At 40.9% G+C, this 16,810-nt stretch overlaps 1 protein-coding gene across 5 annotated transcripts in view; it reads left to right on the top strand.

Annotated features, from left to right (window-relative positions):
• Window positions 1–16,810, top strand: part of NUBPL (NUBP iron-sulfur cluster assembly factor, mitochondrial) — a 159,233-nt gene that overhangs the window by 83,345 nt on the left and 59,078 nt on the right. The window contains exons 11-12 of one of the 5 annotated variants that reach the window (XR_008747379.1): window positions 9,612–10,135; window positions 13,250–16,692. The exons of 2 other annotated variants lie outside the window; for them this stretch is intronic. Coding sequence is in view for 2 of the 3 variants with exons in the window: in XM_055805101.1 (XP_055661076.1) it covers window positions 1,935–1,997 (63 nt within the window). In the remaining variant the exon portion in view is untranslated. Of the gene's footprint in view, window positions 1–1,934; window positions 2,876–9,611; window positions 16,693–16,810 lie in introns of those variants that run through there. 2 more of the 5 variants (XM_055805111.1, XM_055805101.1) reach the window with 2 other exon arrangements.

Genomic DNA, 16,810 nt, shown 5'->3' with positions numbered 1-16,810 from the left:
GTGTCTTTGGCTGGATGAAATGAGTTTTCCTGAACTGCTGTTTAGCTCAGTTTTAACAGTGGAGGTAGTCCATGGTCCAATATGACTACTGCAGCGTATGGATGATCCATCGCTGCTGATACCTTGATTTATGTGCAGAACATCTCCTATCTTAGCTATGTAAAAAACCACTGTCCTACGTTAACTTTTTGCACCTGCAGGAACAATTTCTATGGTGTATTTATAATTCTGTGTACAATTTGCTCAACTCCGGAGCAGGAACAGCCTGCCTGGGCAGTATCTACAAGGGGTTAGACTTTCCATGTAGTTTGTTAATTGATTCATTGAAACACATTCTAGCTTGGTGTCTGTGTTTGTTAAAAACTCAGAAAATTACATGACTTTAGTTTTAAGGTCTTGTGAGCACTGAGACTGTGAGGTGCTGGGGCTAGGAGTGCCAGAGAACAGAACCGTACAGGCAGGAGCAAACCCTAGAAGAGAAGAGGCATGTTAGGGGTGCCTGGCCCTGCAAAAGGCTGCCACCTGGTTCAGACCAGTGACAGTTGGTGCTAGTGTCCCAGGTGAGAGACAGACTGTCTCTTCCTGCCCCTCAAGCTTTGGCCTCAGGCACTTGTCTGCTATTTTAAAGGCACATCGGGGATACAAGGTCCAGCTCAAGGTTAGAGGCTTCTAAGTGCTGCAGGAGGCAGGAGAGATCAGTGCGGTAGGGAATATCGTGGTGATTTCTTGTAGTAAAACAGGGAAGGTTGTCAGTGTGGGGCCCACGTTCAGCTTGCTGGGGAAGATGAAGAAGTAGCTTGCTTACAATCTTAACGGAGTAGAAGCAAGCTGAATAGCAGGAGAGTTTTCTGTTGTACTAGACAAATCCAACATGAGACACCAGCTCGAAATTGAAGAATGACAAGTTCAGATTACGGAGAAGGTGTACATTTTTAACAGTGGAAGAAATCAACGTCTGGAACGACGTACAAGATATATATGTATACAGACACAAAGGCACTCTTTTAGTTGAAAATCTTTATATCGAGATTGGAGAACTTCCGAAAAGGGATGTTCCACTTTGGCTACAAGTTTTTGAGTCAAGTACAGTAATTACTTCATGTTATGGTTTGTTCTGTGTTGGACTTCAGGCAGTGATTTTTATACATGTCACTTGACATTAAATTTATGAATAGTTGATGTTAGGCTGATCACGATCCTGGCTGTGTGATGTTTTTAGAGATGTTAAAAGTAGTATGCTTATTTGGGTCACTCCTGATAGTCTTACAGTTCTGTGCTCTTTTGCCCTCCAGCCTATCTGACCAGATGCCGCAGGTTGGTGTGAGGGAGATTTTGCTGTATGGGTTCTAGTGCTGTGGATTTACTTCTTTCCAATACCCACTTCAGTGTTTTGGAAAGATGTCTTTTTTTCAAAATACTTCAATTTCTGATGTGTGTATAGGAAATTCTGTAGTGTAGTCTAGTGCATCATGGATTAATTATCTCCAAAAAATGCTTTTTGTAATGTCGGGTATTTTTTCTGATTCTTAATGTCAGTCCTGTGCATGGTGCATCTCAGTCTTCAGGGTGAGAGAAGTTTATAATTAATAGTACCTGTGGGACTAAAGTGTCTCCTTCCTTCTCAACACTTCTCCTCCAGAAGAATATTGATTCTGTTTTGCTGTTAAAGACGAATTGTTCAGACAAGTTCCGTTCTCAGAATAATACCGAAGTTAAATTTTACACCACCCTCACCCCCAATTCTTAAATAATGCTTGTACTTTATGTGTTAATGCATCATTTTTCCTGAACACAAAACTGTCTAAATGAACCCATTTATTGGAATGTTTTAATATTTCTTTTGAGGTGTGTGAAAGAACAGATACCTAATGAGATGTAAAATATTCCTTTTTATAGAAAATGAAGGTGCTAAATATATGTTTCTGTTTTCACAGGCTAAAGCCTATCTAAAGATAGCTATGGAAATAGTAAGACGACTGCCAGTACCTCCTGCTTGAAGTGTTTATCTCTGAAACTTACGAAAAAAGTGATCTTTTGGTGCAACCAATGCAGAAGAGTCCCGCTACCTAATTTTGTTGATGCCATATTTTAGTTCTAAGAACTTTTTTAGGAGTTAATTTGTTAGAGGTTAAATTAAGATTGTTGTAGTCACTGTTTTTCAAATCATTGTTTGGCCATGTCCAAATGGATTGAAGTATGCAAAAGGTGATAGACAATATTTAACTGCTGGGTTGTAATGTCATCAAGCAAGAAGGAGTGAAGTGTGTTTTTTCACATGTGCCCTGTTTTAAGGTCAGGAATGAAAACCAGCCACTCCAGACAAGCAGAATGATGAGAGGGATGCCAAGGTATAAGTCTTGCTTTAAAAAAATGACACTTACAATACTCTGATTTGTGTCACTTTTCATTCAGCTTTTCACTTGGTTAACTAGCAAGCTGACCTTAAGTTCTGCAACATTTTAAGAATCAAATTCAGTTACGTAACTGCAATACTTTTGTGTGTTCATCTTAGAAGAAAATTTTAAAAATTCCACATATACTCTGAAGACTTCTTGTGATGGATCATGAGCAGATTCATTCATTATTTATTGGATAATGTTCGATCACGAAGCAATTCACGGTTTAGTGGAGAACGGATTACATGACTGTGAGGCTGATTCCTTGACTGCTTTGCATTATAATGGACCCAGACAGAAGACTAGGTAACCAAGGTCTTCACTGAAAACCAGATGTTGTGCCTGAGCTCAGTTTGCTGGGGGATGCAAATGATCAAGATAAATTAAATTTATGATTACGTACTCCTATTGCAATATAGCAACTTGGAATTTTAATATAAAGATATATTTTTGAAGTAAAGCAAAATTTGGTCTTCAAACTGTGTGACCTTCTGGTGTGTTTTTTTATGGCCTTATATTTTCGCAGTCTTTGTTTTTGTGTTGGTGTGTGGAAGTGGAAGAATATGCCTTCAGGGAATGAGTTTACCTTTACAATTAGGTGTTTGAGTTGACATTTAGGCTTTTTCATTTACACAAGTAAATCAAGTATGGGTATCTTAAACATATATCTTAACCATACCATACTGGTAATTTGCTCATACTAGGGAGTTCTGCTGTTGACCTCTGTGGGTCCAAGATCTTCCCTGTAGTCCAAATAATTATTCATAATTTTGAATGTAGTTGTTTTTTCTTATTGAAGTGATACAACATAAAAATTTGGTATACGTTTACATTAAGAATATTTAAGTATATGCATGCAGAATTTACACGGGAAAGCTAGACAGAAATTATGGGCTGAATTTCAAGCCTAGGTGATTTTGTAAACAAGTAGATTATATAAACCAAAAAGTGTTGAATTTTTTGTTTTTCTTCAGGTCAGTCTTCGAACCTCCTTACCAGCACCCTCCCCCATGAGACAGCAGTGTTTGGCTTTTTCAGTAGCGTATTATCCCAAGCCTGTAGAATTGACACAAATATTCACTTCCTTTCAGTTGTCTAATATATTTTACAAAAACTAAAGCTGGGTTAGTGTTCTGCCCTTTCATATTTTATTGATAACCGTGTTTTGTAATTGAGTATTATTCTTACACATATTATTTATTCACTTCTGCTTTACCTATTGTAATTGTTGATATGTATGTCTGTAAGTAATCCTGTGGGTGTTTTGGCATAGTACAATCACAAATTTCAGTGGAAAACCCGGGATTTCTGGCTTTCTTTAGCAAAAGACTTGATACTTTTTGTGCTATGGTTTGGGTGGGTTTTTTTTTTGTTCTGTTAAAAAGTTTTTTAAGTCTCTGACACCCAGTTCGTGTTGAGACTGGGTGAATAATCAGTATACAGATACATGGTTGTTTGTTTTCCCTTTCTTTCTCATTATTTCTTGGGTTAGTTGAGGGATGAAATTGGCTTTCAAATGTCCTTGTATTTTTACTCCTTTTTACATTTTTCTCCTTTTAATTAAGTACTGTGGTTTTGCTCTGTTGAATTTTTCACCTGCAGAACTATTTTGAATGCCTTTATCAAGAAACTGGTTATAATGATGAAATATAGTTTCTAAGCCAACCTGAAAATTCATATTTAATTCATATTTTTGTGGAAGGATTGCACAGTGTAGTAGGTGAAACCTGATTTATTAATTTAAAGTTGTCAGGCATTTTTTTTTTTAAATAAAAAATAAATGTACAGAGTAGGTAGGACATTTCTGCATTTAAAGGATAGCAATGGTAAACCAAACTTAAAATGAGAACGTACTCTCTTTACTTTCCTCATTCTCGTGACTGAAAAAGTATGTTTCCCAGCCCTTCTCCTGCAAAGGCAATGAAGGGCATTGACACAATGTTAATGCTGCTTAATGGTATAGAAACACATACTCCTATTTTTGTACTATGCAGTACACTGTTAAATACATATTAATGAATTCTAGTCAACATGCTAGATTTGAAATCATATTTCATAAAATCACTGATACACGTTATTGGATTGGGAGTCTTGGTGGTTGAAGCAGTCGGAGGTTGAGCAGGAGAGTGGCATTTAACCATCGTTTATAAATATAGATTACTGACTTGATACACAGTGGTGTTTGCTTTTTTCAACTCCCAATATTTTACTTTCATCTCTGTGATATTTCCTAGTGTACTAGTACGTGGGGGTTTTCCCCCTAAAAATGCTAATCCCAACAATAGGACCTGGCTTTCCTGAGCTGCACGGGTAGATGGTCTTTGCTCCGGAGCAATGGAGACTTACTGCAAAATTATCGTCGTCGTGGGTTACCAGCACAGAATTGTTGGAGTGTGCAGCACTGTAAGCTGCAGTTAACACACTGTAAAATCCCACAGAGGAAGAGAAAGAAAGAGGAAAGCTGGGGAGGCACAGGTCCGAGCAGGCAGGAGTGGGAACAGAGGCGAATATCAGTCCCAGGTCCCCTCCTGCGTCGATTAAGAGCAAAATTCCCAAGATCGCCTTGCATCACTGTCAGTTATTTTCACTTTCACAGCATGGCCCTTTGTGTAGTGACCACAGCTCTTGTCTTCGCAGATAATTGCTGTGCTTTCTGGGGTGAGGAGCGTATGGGCTCTGTCTTAACACAGGGCGTTTCCCGGCTTTTAGAAGTTTTGGGTTTGATGAAAGTGAACCTGAAAGAGGGTACAGAATTTGTGTCAGTGAACTCTTTTGCTGTAAAAAATTTAGTGCTATGTTTAGGCCATTGTGAACTGTTTAGCCTTCAAGACTGCTGTTTGTGCAATCGTTCACATGTTAAAATTTCTCACAACAACAAAAAACATTTTAATTGTTATTTGAAGTTATAGAAGTAGTTCGCAAATTGTTCATTTTCTTCTACTGATTCAGTTTGAGTTTAAACTGCAACCCATTTTTGCTCTGATTGGTGATCATGGTGATGAAATCACGTTAACGCAGACAAAAAATGGCAGCAGCAGGTCATCTTCAGTATATTAACAAATCTGAAGCAAGTTCAGAATTAGAGGTTTTTAGTTAGACTCGCTCAGATCCAATGCAGGAGGTAAATCCCCCATAATGTCTTTTCCTTGGTAACTATATGGTTTTCACCTGGACCTACTTGAACTCCCTGTTGGGTTTTTCCTGCTTGTGATGCAGTTCATGGTGGTTAGAGCAGGCTTTGACCTGAGGCAGGTGCTGTGTACTGGTTTGTTGGTAAACTTCGTTCAGGCTATTAGTGGGGCCCCTAATGAACCAAAGGCTGCAATCAAGTGGGGGGAAAAAGGCTGTAAAGAAGGGGTGAATCTTGTGCCTGTGGGAATGTCTCCAGGTTCCCAGAGACCCTGCCATAACAATATTGGGGTTGCAGGTGCAAGAATGTATGTTGGAGAGTAACAGCAGGAGAGCGACAAGAAAGGAAAACTTGTCTGTTGCTTAGGTGAATGATTAAAGAGCTGCAAGAGGCTCTGCCGGCTACAGAGCTCATTTGCAGAGGCTAAGGCACCAAAGATGCTATGCAACAATAAAAAGGGGATTTCAGTACTTAGTCCAGATGTGCAAAGCTTCTGTCAGAGCATCACCAAGGTCCGTGCCCAAGTCACAGGCAATACTTGTCATAGGTATCACTGGTGGGGATAGGATCTCCATGATTCCTTCTCTACAGGGTTTGCAGTACTTGCTCAAGGTGCAAAAAGCTTGTTCTATGCCTGCCCTTGGCTGAGAAGATTCAAATCCATAGCTCCTAAATTTAGGAGAGGTCCTCAGCCACCTGGCTTAGTCTTTGCTAAGGACCATCAAGGAGTATTCATCACTACTTCTGATCAAGCTGTATGGCTTGAGGAAGAAATAAGGAACATAGTCTTGATGATATCTAATTGATTTTTGGCTTGGGCTGGACTTTGATCCTTGCTTCCAGTCTTACTGATGAATTTTACCTAAGAAGTCTCTGAATAAAACGATCAATTCTTAGGCTGATGTCTGGCATTGTAGCTGCTTACTGTCTTGAGAAAAGGCTCTGTGGTTCTGCTTTTGGGTTTTGACGCCCACTTGTCATTTTAGTTTCTCCTGGCCACACCTGGGCCTATAGTGCCGTCATCAATTTTGCTTCACAGGAATGCTTCCTAGCAGAGATGGTTAGGGGGGAAGGCTCCTGCTTAAGGAGGACGCCTGACAATCAGATCAATCTGAATTGCTGATTTAATTTCAGAATTGACTTATAATGGCAGGAGTTATAATGATAATTATATTTTATTTTGGCAGCATATCAGCCAAGGCAGCAGTATATCAGCCACAAAAAACACAGCAAAAGAATAAAATCATTCCAAAGGTAGTTTTCAGCATGAATTTAAGATTTATCTTTTTTTTTGCACATTCTGTTTTACATTACAAATATATTAAGTCTAAAGAAAAGGTATATTCAAAAAGTCTAAAAAAAAGGTATATTCAAAAGTGTGTATTTTTTCATTATCTTTTGCATTATCTTTTTTTTTTTCCAGCAAGAGGACAGGCACTGCTGCTTGTCATTCCTTACGCACCTATTCCTCTCTGTTTCTCTGTTTGTATGACTCTGTATCTGAAGCCCACTTTAATCAATGCAAATAAATGACTTCTCCTAGGGAGTACGTGAGTCTTCGAACAAGCTAGGGTGGGGAAGAACATCTGTTGTCCTTCAACATTGCTTTGAGGGCTTACAGATTTATTTGAAGTGTTTTCACTCATACCACTGGGATTTTCTAAAACTTGTGTTATTTCCTGCGGTCCAGATTTTTTCTCTTTTCTGTGAGAGAAAGGCAGGAGACTCCCCACATTTGCCTCCCCCATGTGAGCTTCCTGTTACTGAACAAGGTCTGTTTTAAGAATACAAACTTCTGGTTGCTTTTTCTGAAAAGTGTTAGCTTATTTAATAATGATTTTCTAATGGTACTTATGGGTACTTTTTACTTCCAGGGATTTCCCCTCCACCCCCCCGGATTAGAAAATACTATAATTTATTTTTAAAGCACAGTTTAGCTGCCTATTTGGGGGAAACAAACAGGGTGAGAAGCCATCTTATTAAGCCAAACCCCTGTTCTGTAGATTTAATTTTGGAGTGTTTGTCCAGTGTGTAAATGTTGCAAATATTTTTACATTTCATTAAGGGAAACTGTTAAAATGAACAAAAGTTCAGGAGCCTGAACACTTCCCTGCTCTACAGGGAGCATTTTGAGGGTGGCATGAGATCTGTCTGCAGGCTGGTCAGACAGGCCAGGGGGAGTTTTAGGGGGTTTTATCTGCTGAATCTACATGTCTCTTTTTTTTTTTTTTTTTTTAGAGGAGGAATCTCCATATAAACGGGTTTTTGTCTGTGATACCTTGAGGCCTCTAATTAATTACATTTCAGATGGAGTCAGGAGGGTTTGGGTTCACACTCCCTGCTTCCTCCTGCAGGATAATAGGACCCAATGGCTATGTTGGAGTTACTTTTTAGAACAAGCGTTAAAAGGCTGGGAAAATGTGCCTCGTAAGCATCTAGGCTTTGAAAACTTGGTCTAATAAACCCACATTTATTTGTGAGTGCCAGCACTGCTGGCATCTCTTTTGTAGTGCCTTAATATCCTAAGCTTTTAGAAAGCCTGTGAATTTGTTGCTTGTTTGCACTTTTTTATAAATGCGTGTTTTACAAATGCATTTCTTATTAACACACACTGCTACTTCACTTTTGGCTTAATTTCTCCACAATATAAATAAAACTCTTTTTGTAAAGCAATTTTCCTTGACTATTGGTAATGCATCTGGAAAGTTATTCCTCTAGAGAAAGAAATGACAGGGCTGTTTGATGCTGAATGCCTTCTTCCCTGTTGGGTTAACATAGGAATTTGTAGTCACTGTCTCAGTGAATGCTGTTGGTTTTGTTACCCTGATGGGAAATATATCCTCACTAATACAAAATGAAACTGTTGGTAAAACGCCTTTTAATTATTAAGAGCTTGTAGCTCATGAACATTGGAAACAGTACACACTAGAGTGATTTAAAATAGTCCCATTTTTACACTTTTTATGTATGCTTTTTAAGAAAGTAGTAATAAGAAAGACATTTGGGCAGTCTGTTCGCTGTTGGAATGGATTGCGTTCCGCTGGCTGGAAAGGTCTCCCAATTTCACAAAGAATATGGCTCAGACAAGCATTATTCACCATCAGTGCCTGTGTACAGAATCCTGTATGTGAATCCGCAGTAGCAAGTGACAGGAGGGAAGAGAGGTGACGTACCAGTATTTGCCTGGAATGACCTCATGCCGGGAAGCAATAGGAATTTGTTTGGCACAGCAAAAATACAAGCAGAATTATGTTTTTAGTGAAGGCAGACGGGTCAGGGAAAAGCAGGGGATGTCTTAATTGGTTTGTAAATGCGACTGGCATATGAAAGGAAGTAAAACATTTATACTGTCAGAAATAAAATTGTGAATGTGTCTGTCCCACTTCTGCCAGAAACGTACAGTCAGGCAATATGTGACCTGGGGTGCCTGGCACCCTGGGGACATGTTGATTCTGGTGCTTCAGCGAGGTGGCAGGACAGAATCATCAGATCTTGGCAGATCGTCAGGAGCCCTTGTTTATGACACAATTTCTGCATGTTAGGGAAGCTGTTGAAAAATACATTTACAAGTGAATAGTTGAAAGTAGGTGCCACAGAATGTTACTTGAGAAGCAGGACAAATTGGTTCCTGGTCAGTCTGTTGCACATCAGATAGCGTGCCATCCCAGGGTGGTTCTTTATTGAAGTTACAGCATTTTAGCTGTCCTTACTGCAGGAGTGGAAGTTGAATACAGTAGCAAGATGCATACTCACTGGGAAGTACTTTTCCTGACACTTGGGTGATACAAACAACCAAGGAAGCATTTTGAATACTTTACTGAATTGCTGTACCAGAGCTTAACATGCAGTAACCTGGTTTCATCCTATTGCAATGATTTTTAAAAAAAATTTTTTCACCTATACAAAGTGTTTCATGTATCCTTTTCCAGCACTTTACTACTGTCAGTTGGTCAGACAAAGGTACAAAGATTTATATGTAGGGGCTCCTAGAGGGAGTTCCATGCTTTAAAGTGGGATTATATAATATTCTTCAAAATCAGATGGTGAATGATGGGGTTGTTCTTTATTTTCCATTTAATTTTCAGGAACTACAGTCACCATAAGATACCAATTGGACATAATTTTGGATAGTCACATTGGAACTCTATTAACCAGGTGCTAATCATATCTTGAGAATATGAACAAACAAGCAACATGAAGCTCTGAGTTTTTTGTACATGAATGTCTTTAGCCTTATCTTCATTGGTGTGGGAACAATAACAAGCTGTGGCAGATAAAAGGTGAAGGACATTCAAGAAGCGCATACGTTAATTGTCACCGTTAAATCATGAAAACCTGTCTGCTGAACCCAGATTCCTGATGCAGCATGTGCACGCGCTGATGCCGGAGGAGCCAGCAGAGTTCAGTGCCACGGGAGTTCTCACCTCCTAGGGGAACTCCAAACTCTTTCTGTCATTTGCTATTGAGAGAGGTCGCACCGATGCCAGCATGGAACCTTTGGCCTGGATGTTCGCATGTCCCGAGTGCAGGAAGTGACTCACCAAAGTGTTTATTCATCACATTGTGATCTGCTCTCCCCGGGAAAACAGGGATCTGTTTACTCTGTAAGGTATCGGTGCTTCTTATCAGACTGTGCTATATCCCTGCTGGGGCTGGCACCAGTCACTGTTTGGTAGTAGCTGGTGTTCTGGTTGTAAAAGGGCAGTTGCTGTGTGTAATACTTAGGAACCATGCTCTTAAATTGCATCTGGCTGCACCTGGCAGTTGCTCGGGGCTGCGATCATTGCCTTGATTTACTGTCCATTTGGGTAATGCTGTGTTGTTTGTAGGCAATGTGTGGCCCTGTAATTCTAAAGCGTTATCATTCACAAGGTACAATCCTGCACTGAGAATGACCCTCTAGCAATGGTACCTCACCCTTGTAGCTCCACCACTTTGGGAAATGCTCTGTGTGGGCCCTGGAGATGGTGGCAGAGCCGTCTGCTCTCCTCTTGGCCATGAAGAACTTATGTGGGCCTGTTGGGACACAGAGGTCATTGAGGGTCAATGAGATGATGTGAGGAAATAGCCTTCCATGCTATGTTTGAACATGAAACTAGTAAGGAGGGAAACTTGGAGGAAAGCTGGAGCCTCTCTGCTGTTTGTGGTGGGTGACCCTGGCTGGACACCAGGTGCCCACCAAAGCCGCTCTGTTGCTCCCCTCCTCAGCTGGGCAGGGGGGAGAAAATATAATGAAATAACTTGTGGGTTGAGATAACGAGAGGGAGAACACAGGCAAAACAGACTCAAGCTGGGGAAATTAATTTAATTTATTACTCAATCACAATCAGAGTAGAGTAACAAGAAATAAACCCAAATATTAAAACACCTTCCCCCCACCCCTCCCTTCTTCCTGAGCTCAACTTCTCTCCCAGTTTCTCTCCCTCCTCCCCTCCAGCAGTGCAGGGATGTGGGGAAGGGGAGCTGTGGTCAGTTCATCAGACACTGTCTCTGCTGCTCCTTCCCCCTCAGGGGGGCTCCTCACACTCTGCCCTGCCCCAGCGTGGGGTCCCTCGCACAGGAGACAGTTCTCCATGAACTTCTCCAGCATGGGTCCTTCCCACGGCTGCAGCTCCTCACACCCTGCCCCAGCGTGGGTCCCCCCGCGGGGCGCAGCCCCTCAGGCCCAGGCTGCTCCCCGGGGGTCCCCGCGGGGTCCCCAGCCCTGCCCGCAGCCCAGCCCCAGCCCGGGCTCCTCTCCCCTCTTCATTTTTTTTTGCATCGTCTTCGGTTGCCTGTTGATTTGCTAGCCACTGATGACTTTAGTAATACTACTACTGCATCGCTTTGTAAAATAGATAATTATTTTCGCCCTGTATATGTTACGAAAATACTTCATTGTGCTTTCATGCATTGCAGTGCCTGTCTCGATTATGATGGGGGCTTAACTGAAAAAACAGGAGAAGGAGTACAAGCGATTGGTTTCTGTTTAAGTAATTGTATGTTTTCAAAAAAACCTTTACTATTCTAATATGTGCTTGTCAAGCAATACCTAGAGAGCATGTGAAGACGTTTTTAACTATGGCTTTTATTGTTCTTCAGGTTCTTTTGATAGTGTGTTATTCGTGATCTTAAAAAGAACTTTTTTTCAGACTGTAGCAGTGTTTAATACGTTCAACTGAGAAACAAAGCTCAGAAAACTGTTTTTGGTACTACGGTTTTATAGTTTCCGATGGGACATATGAAATGCATATTTTCTATAACCTCTGCTATCTATCTTAGTGCTACTAAGACGTAAAATAATAGAGCCTGGCATCCATGATAAAGAAGTGGTTGACATAAAATGCAAAGATAATGATTTGTGGGTTATGTTTTAGCGTAGAGAAGGTAAAAAGTTGCCTGCACCTCAAACCCAAGCTCTGAGGGCAGTGGTGTCTCTGCACGTATTATGACTTCTAATCCTTAGTTGCGAAAAAGAATGCATTTCGCTGTTGTGATGTGTTATGGAGAACCGGATCGCTGTCTGTCTGTAGGAGGCTGGTTAACAGCTTGACAAGCCTGGCAGCAGTGAAGTTTCCTAGCAATGAGCACCTTACTCTTCAAGAGGATTGTTGCATTTTGATTAAGATAAATTTATTGGCATTACTGTACACAAACAATTTGATTCAACCCTTGAAACTGCTGAATGCTGACCTCCAGGGGTTTTGTCCCACAAGACATTAGAGACTGTCATTTTGGCAGGTGGTCCCAAAGTCATGGACTGACCTGCAACCTGAGGCGCGCAGCTGTGCTTACGCATGAGGGAGGCATGCATTGCAGAAGTTGCACTGATTCATTGTCTCTCCCAGGAAACCTCTGCCTGGCTGACTTCAAGCCTTGCTTCCCCTAAGGGAGTTTTGAGTATTCGTGCTCTTTTAACAAGCTACATTGGATGATACTTCTATGAAGCAGTGATTCCACAAGAGCAGAAATACTGTCAAAGCTAATTCATCCTGAAGCTTGTATTAACTGCTCATTACCAGTATTTGTCATTATGTTTTCTTCAGCTGTTGTTTTGGTGTAAGCGATGTCAAGTGATCTGACAACAGCAGAAAATCACACTGCTTTCAGAGGGCTTGACACAGTTTAAGTGTGTTCCTCGCAGTTAGCAGTCATCTGCAGACTAGCATCTCTTCCTGGGGGACACCTGTTCTGCAAACCGATCCAGGTTTCAGCCTAACGGTGCTATTTGCTGTGGTACCGACGCTGGTGCTTCGTTGCACAGTGCTGATGACTTGCCCAGCTTCATGCCAGGCAGGTGTGGAGTAGTGCTGCTCTGCTCCGGGCCCCCCGCAGCACGCCACCTCCTTGCCCTCTGGTGCGGTGATTCTGAGCCCTGCTACAGGGACACTCGCATGGGCTGCAAAACATGGTGTAAGTGTTGGTGTTTGTAACGTACACCCTGGACCAACCCCCTTCTTTGCGTTACAGGGGCTCAAAACACTAACTCCCTCTGTAAAAGCTAAAATCCCCGCCCCTAATTCACTGTGAGGGCTATAAAACAGAGGTTTTTCCTAATGTTTCTTGATACAGGAAACCTTCCCAGAGAAGTGACCCCCTGGCAGACAGGGTAGGCTGTGGGAATGGGCTACCAGCGCTGTGGCTCGGTGACAAGCTGAGCAAGGCTCATCTTCTAGAGCCCATGATAAGGGCACAGCCCATCCCTGCTGCTTCCTAATGGATTTCACCCTTTAATTCTCTGTAGGTTGTAAATCAAAGCCAGGCATTACAGATCCCTTTTATACTCTGCCCAGCACTGTCTGCCTGTTCCTTGGGATTGGTGAGAGATGTGTGTCAGGTGTGACCTGCTCAGGTGCCACACACACCCAAGGAGAAGGCAGTGATGGTTTTCAACAATGGATGAAACTCTTCATGGGGAGGTGAGTACTGGGATTATGTGGAAATACAGAAATAAACATGAGCCTGTGTGTGTCTGCAAGCTGACTGCAGGTTTTGTTTAAAGAAAAATGTCCCGTAGAAGTGTGGTTTTCACTAGGAGGTGAAGAAGAGGGAGAGCAGAGTAGAGTTGTGGTTGTATGGGGAAGCTTTCACACGTGCCACTAGTGCAATCATTCTCTAGTTTAGAAATTTGCCCTAGGTCCTCTCTTCCAAAGAGAAACTTCATGTTGTTTTCTCAAATGACTGTGAGAATCACCCTTCCTGCTGTAACTTCCCAAAACAAGGGCATGTTTCCTTTCACAACTTTAACCTTGCTGTTCCATTCAGGGATGAAATAACAGCCTGTACTAACCTAAGAGAAAGTAAGTGGCTTGGAGGGCGGTTTTCTACCCCTAAGGTTCATTCTGTGTTGCAAGCAGCGTACAAATGACTTTTTTTTGGGGGGGGGCTGTTGTGTCACAGAGAGTCACTCTTTTAATGTCGGAGTAAAATCACGGCGCTAAACTCTTCAGCAGCTCTGCATAAACAATTTTGTGGTAGGATGACTACCACTGCCTAGTTCTTGTGCTCCATTGACAAGGTTTTTACGAAGGCTGAAACAACACATAGCTGTTTATCTCATGATTACCCAATTATCTTTGATAGGTATAGGATTGAAAAATCAGATTGTATTTGTTAGAAATGCGCTGAACTAACTGACCACACAAGACATGTAAACCGCATTTGCAGAGAAGGTGCAAGAAATTTGAATGCTTATTTACATTAAAACCCCCTCTCTTTCAAAAGTCAGTGACTTTCTTTTCATTGACTTTTCTTTTGCCTTTCATTATTAAAAAAAACCAAAACAACAACAACAACCAACCAAACCCAAACCTCCCTGGTTCTTACCTTTTTCTGCTTTCTTTGAATCACTTGGTTTTTCAACAGAGAACACTGAGTGAGGTCTTAGGTGTAAGTTCTAAGTAGCATGGAGCTGGCAGCAACATTTGGGGGAAGACTTTCAGAGTGCACCAACCCATGCAGTGTAGTCATTTGAGGCAGATTCTGTTAGTTTAGTTCTTTACAAGAATATACACTTTTTTTTTGGCTTTATCTTCATGACAGATACCAAGAAACTTATATTTCTTGATAATTTCACACTTAATGCCCACCTATACAGTACGTTAAAAGAAGCTTTTTTCAAAACGTTTATTTATTCTTCTAAAATACATATACTTTTTTCTTTACATTTTCAAAACAGAATTGGTAATATTAAAGCTTTGATTTTCAAACTGGAATGAATTGCAACTTCCTTTGTAAAGTTTTTTATTCCAAATTGAATATATGGTGTACCAGGCCCTTGTTAAAATTATTTCTGCAGATCCTACTATGTGCGTGAATTTGCAATGCTATGACAGAAATAAATAGGTGTGCAATTGCTTCAGATATTTTTCCAAGTATATAATGATAGGATATATACCACATATAATTGCTTCTAAAGCCAACTGATAGATTGTGACTATACTTTTCTAATGTTCTCTTCTAAAAGCTTGCGATTTGTATTTCAGGATATGCTGCAATTTAGGTTTAAAACATTATTTTGACCCAGCTTATACTAATACTGAGATTTCAAAAAAGAAAAGGGAGCAATCCTCCTCCCCCTCGTTAAAGCCCGGTTGGTGTGGCTAGGTGAAATACCACGACATGTAGCAAATAAGAGATCTGCCTTGCAGCCTCTGTTCTTTTTGTCCAGTTTTGAGATGGCTTGATCAGATGCCCCTGGAGTCTTCTCCCGAGATGTACAAAACAAACAGATTTGTCACAAGTGTTAACAGCAGAGGCAAGGAAACTCCTGCCTTGGTAGATGTGTCATCTGAGGAATCCACTCTGTTACATTGCTAAAATGAAATGCCAGGAGACGGCACAGATCACAGCTTGGATTAGGTAGCTGTCACCAGGAGGAAGACAATTGGGCTTTAGCCCCATTTTGTAATGTTCAAAAAGTACACAAAAGGAATGGAATTATCTTAGTCTCTGATACAACTACCTTAAATAGAGTTTATACAAAGATACCATTTTCATTTGCATCCTGAATACTTGATTCCTGCATCCCTAGAAAGTGTATTTCTACAGAAAATACCCACGTACTCCGATTTGGCATACAAAAGAATCCCTGCTCCAGGGAACAGACAGGTCTGAACTAACCGAATGCCTGCGAAGAGATTTAAGCCTGTCTCTAGGAAGGGATGCAAACCGCGCTACCAAAACTATTTGGAAGCTTTTTCAGTCCCGATTCCTCTGTGCCTGTCATTTCAGCATACGTACAACAACGAGGCATTTGTGTAGCTGCCTTTTATATAAGGACACATTACTTGGTACGCTTACTAATGTATTGTGCCTAATAATACTCCACCTAAACCCTGTATGCTTTTGCATTTACTTTGCGTGTAGACCTGACTGTAAGCATCCGTGCTAAATGCCAGCACCTGGGCATTGCTGGTGTCACTGATTGTGCCCGCATGCGGTGGAAGTTCCTGCTGTCCCTCACGCTCCTCTTTGGTAACCCTGAGTTTGTTTTGAGGAACAAAATGTACTTCCAGAAGAGCTGTAAGATAAAAGATACATTCTTCAGCTGTTACGCTAAAATAACCAAATGAAGGCCTAATCTCAACACTTGTGAAGAATTCAGTTTTCCTGTTCCTGTAGGCAGGGGCACCGTTCTTTTCTCCTCACCACCATTACGATGGTGACCTCCTGTTGGGTTGAATGCTCAGTTACTCCTTCTGATATACCAGAGGTATTCAAGGAAGAAAAAAGTTTGTGATTTAATACTGCTTTCACAGAACAGTTAAAATACTTTTTCTGTTAAAATGGAATTATTTGCATTGATAGAGATGGCTCATGTAAGGATGGAAGTGTGTTTTTATAGAATAGGGGGCTGCCAAGCAATTATTTTGGAAGATGGTGAGTGGAAATCACTTGGAAAGAGGAAAGGTCATCTTGAGCGTGTATGAACAAATACTGCCATTTATTCCTTGAAGAGCAATAGGTAACTTATCCATCACTTCTATTTCAAAGTTGCTTGGCATGGCCTCATTCTAGTATTTTCCCCATGCAAACAAACATCTAAAAATGCTTCTGTTTATGCTCATTAGCATAAACACCTTCAACACCACATTGAAAGTGACTTCTACATCTGGTTGCCTCATAATCTATTAATAAGCACATGCTGTTCAATAAATTATTATTTTTTGTTAAAAGCATTAAGAATTTATGTTTGAGAGTTTTTGTTTTGGTTTGGGTTTTTTTTGAGAAGTGAGAAAATAGTTTGGAGTTTGTTTTTTTTCCTCTTTGTATCTGCTGTAGATACCTGTGTTTTCTATCTAGA

The sequence above is a fragment of the Falco peregrinus genome, chromosome 1 (assembly GCF_023634155.1).
Source record: "Falco peregrinus isolate bFalPer1 chromosome 1, bFalPer1.pri, whole genome shotgun sequence".
NCBI lineage: Eukaryota > Metazoa > Chordata > Aves > Falconiformes > Falconidae > Falco > Falco peregrinus.
The sequence above is the reverse complement of the archived record's forward strand: the minus strand, read 5'-3'. Positions and strand labels throughout refer to the sequence as shown.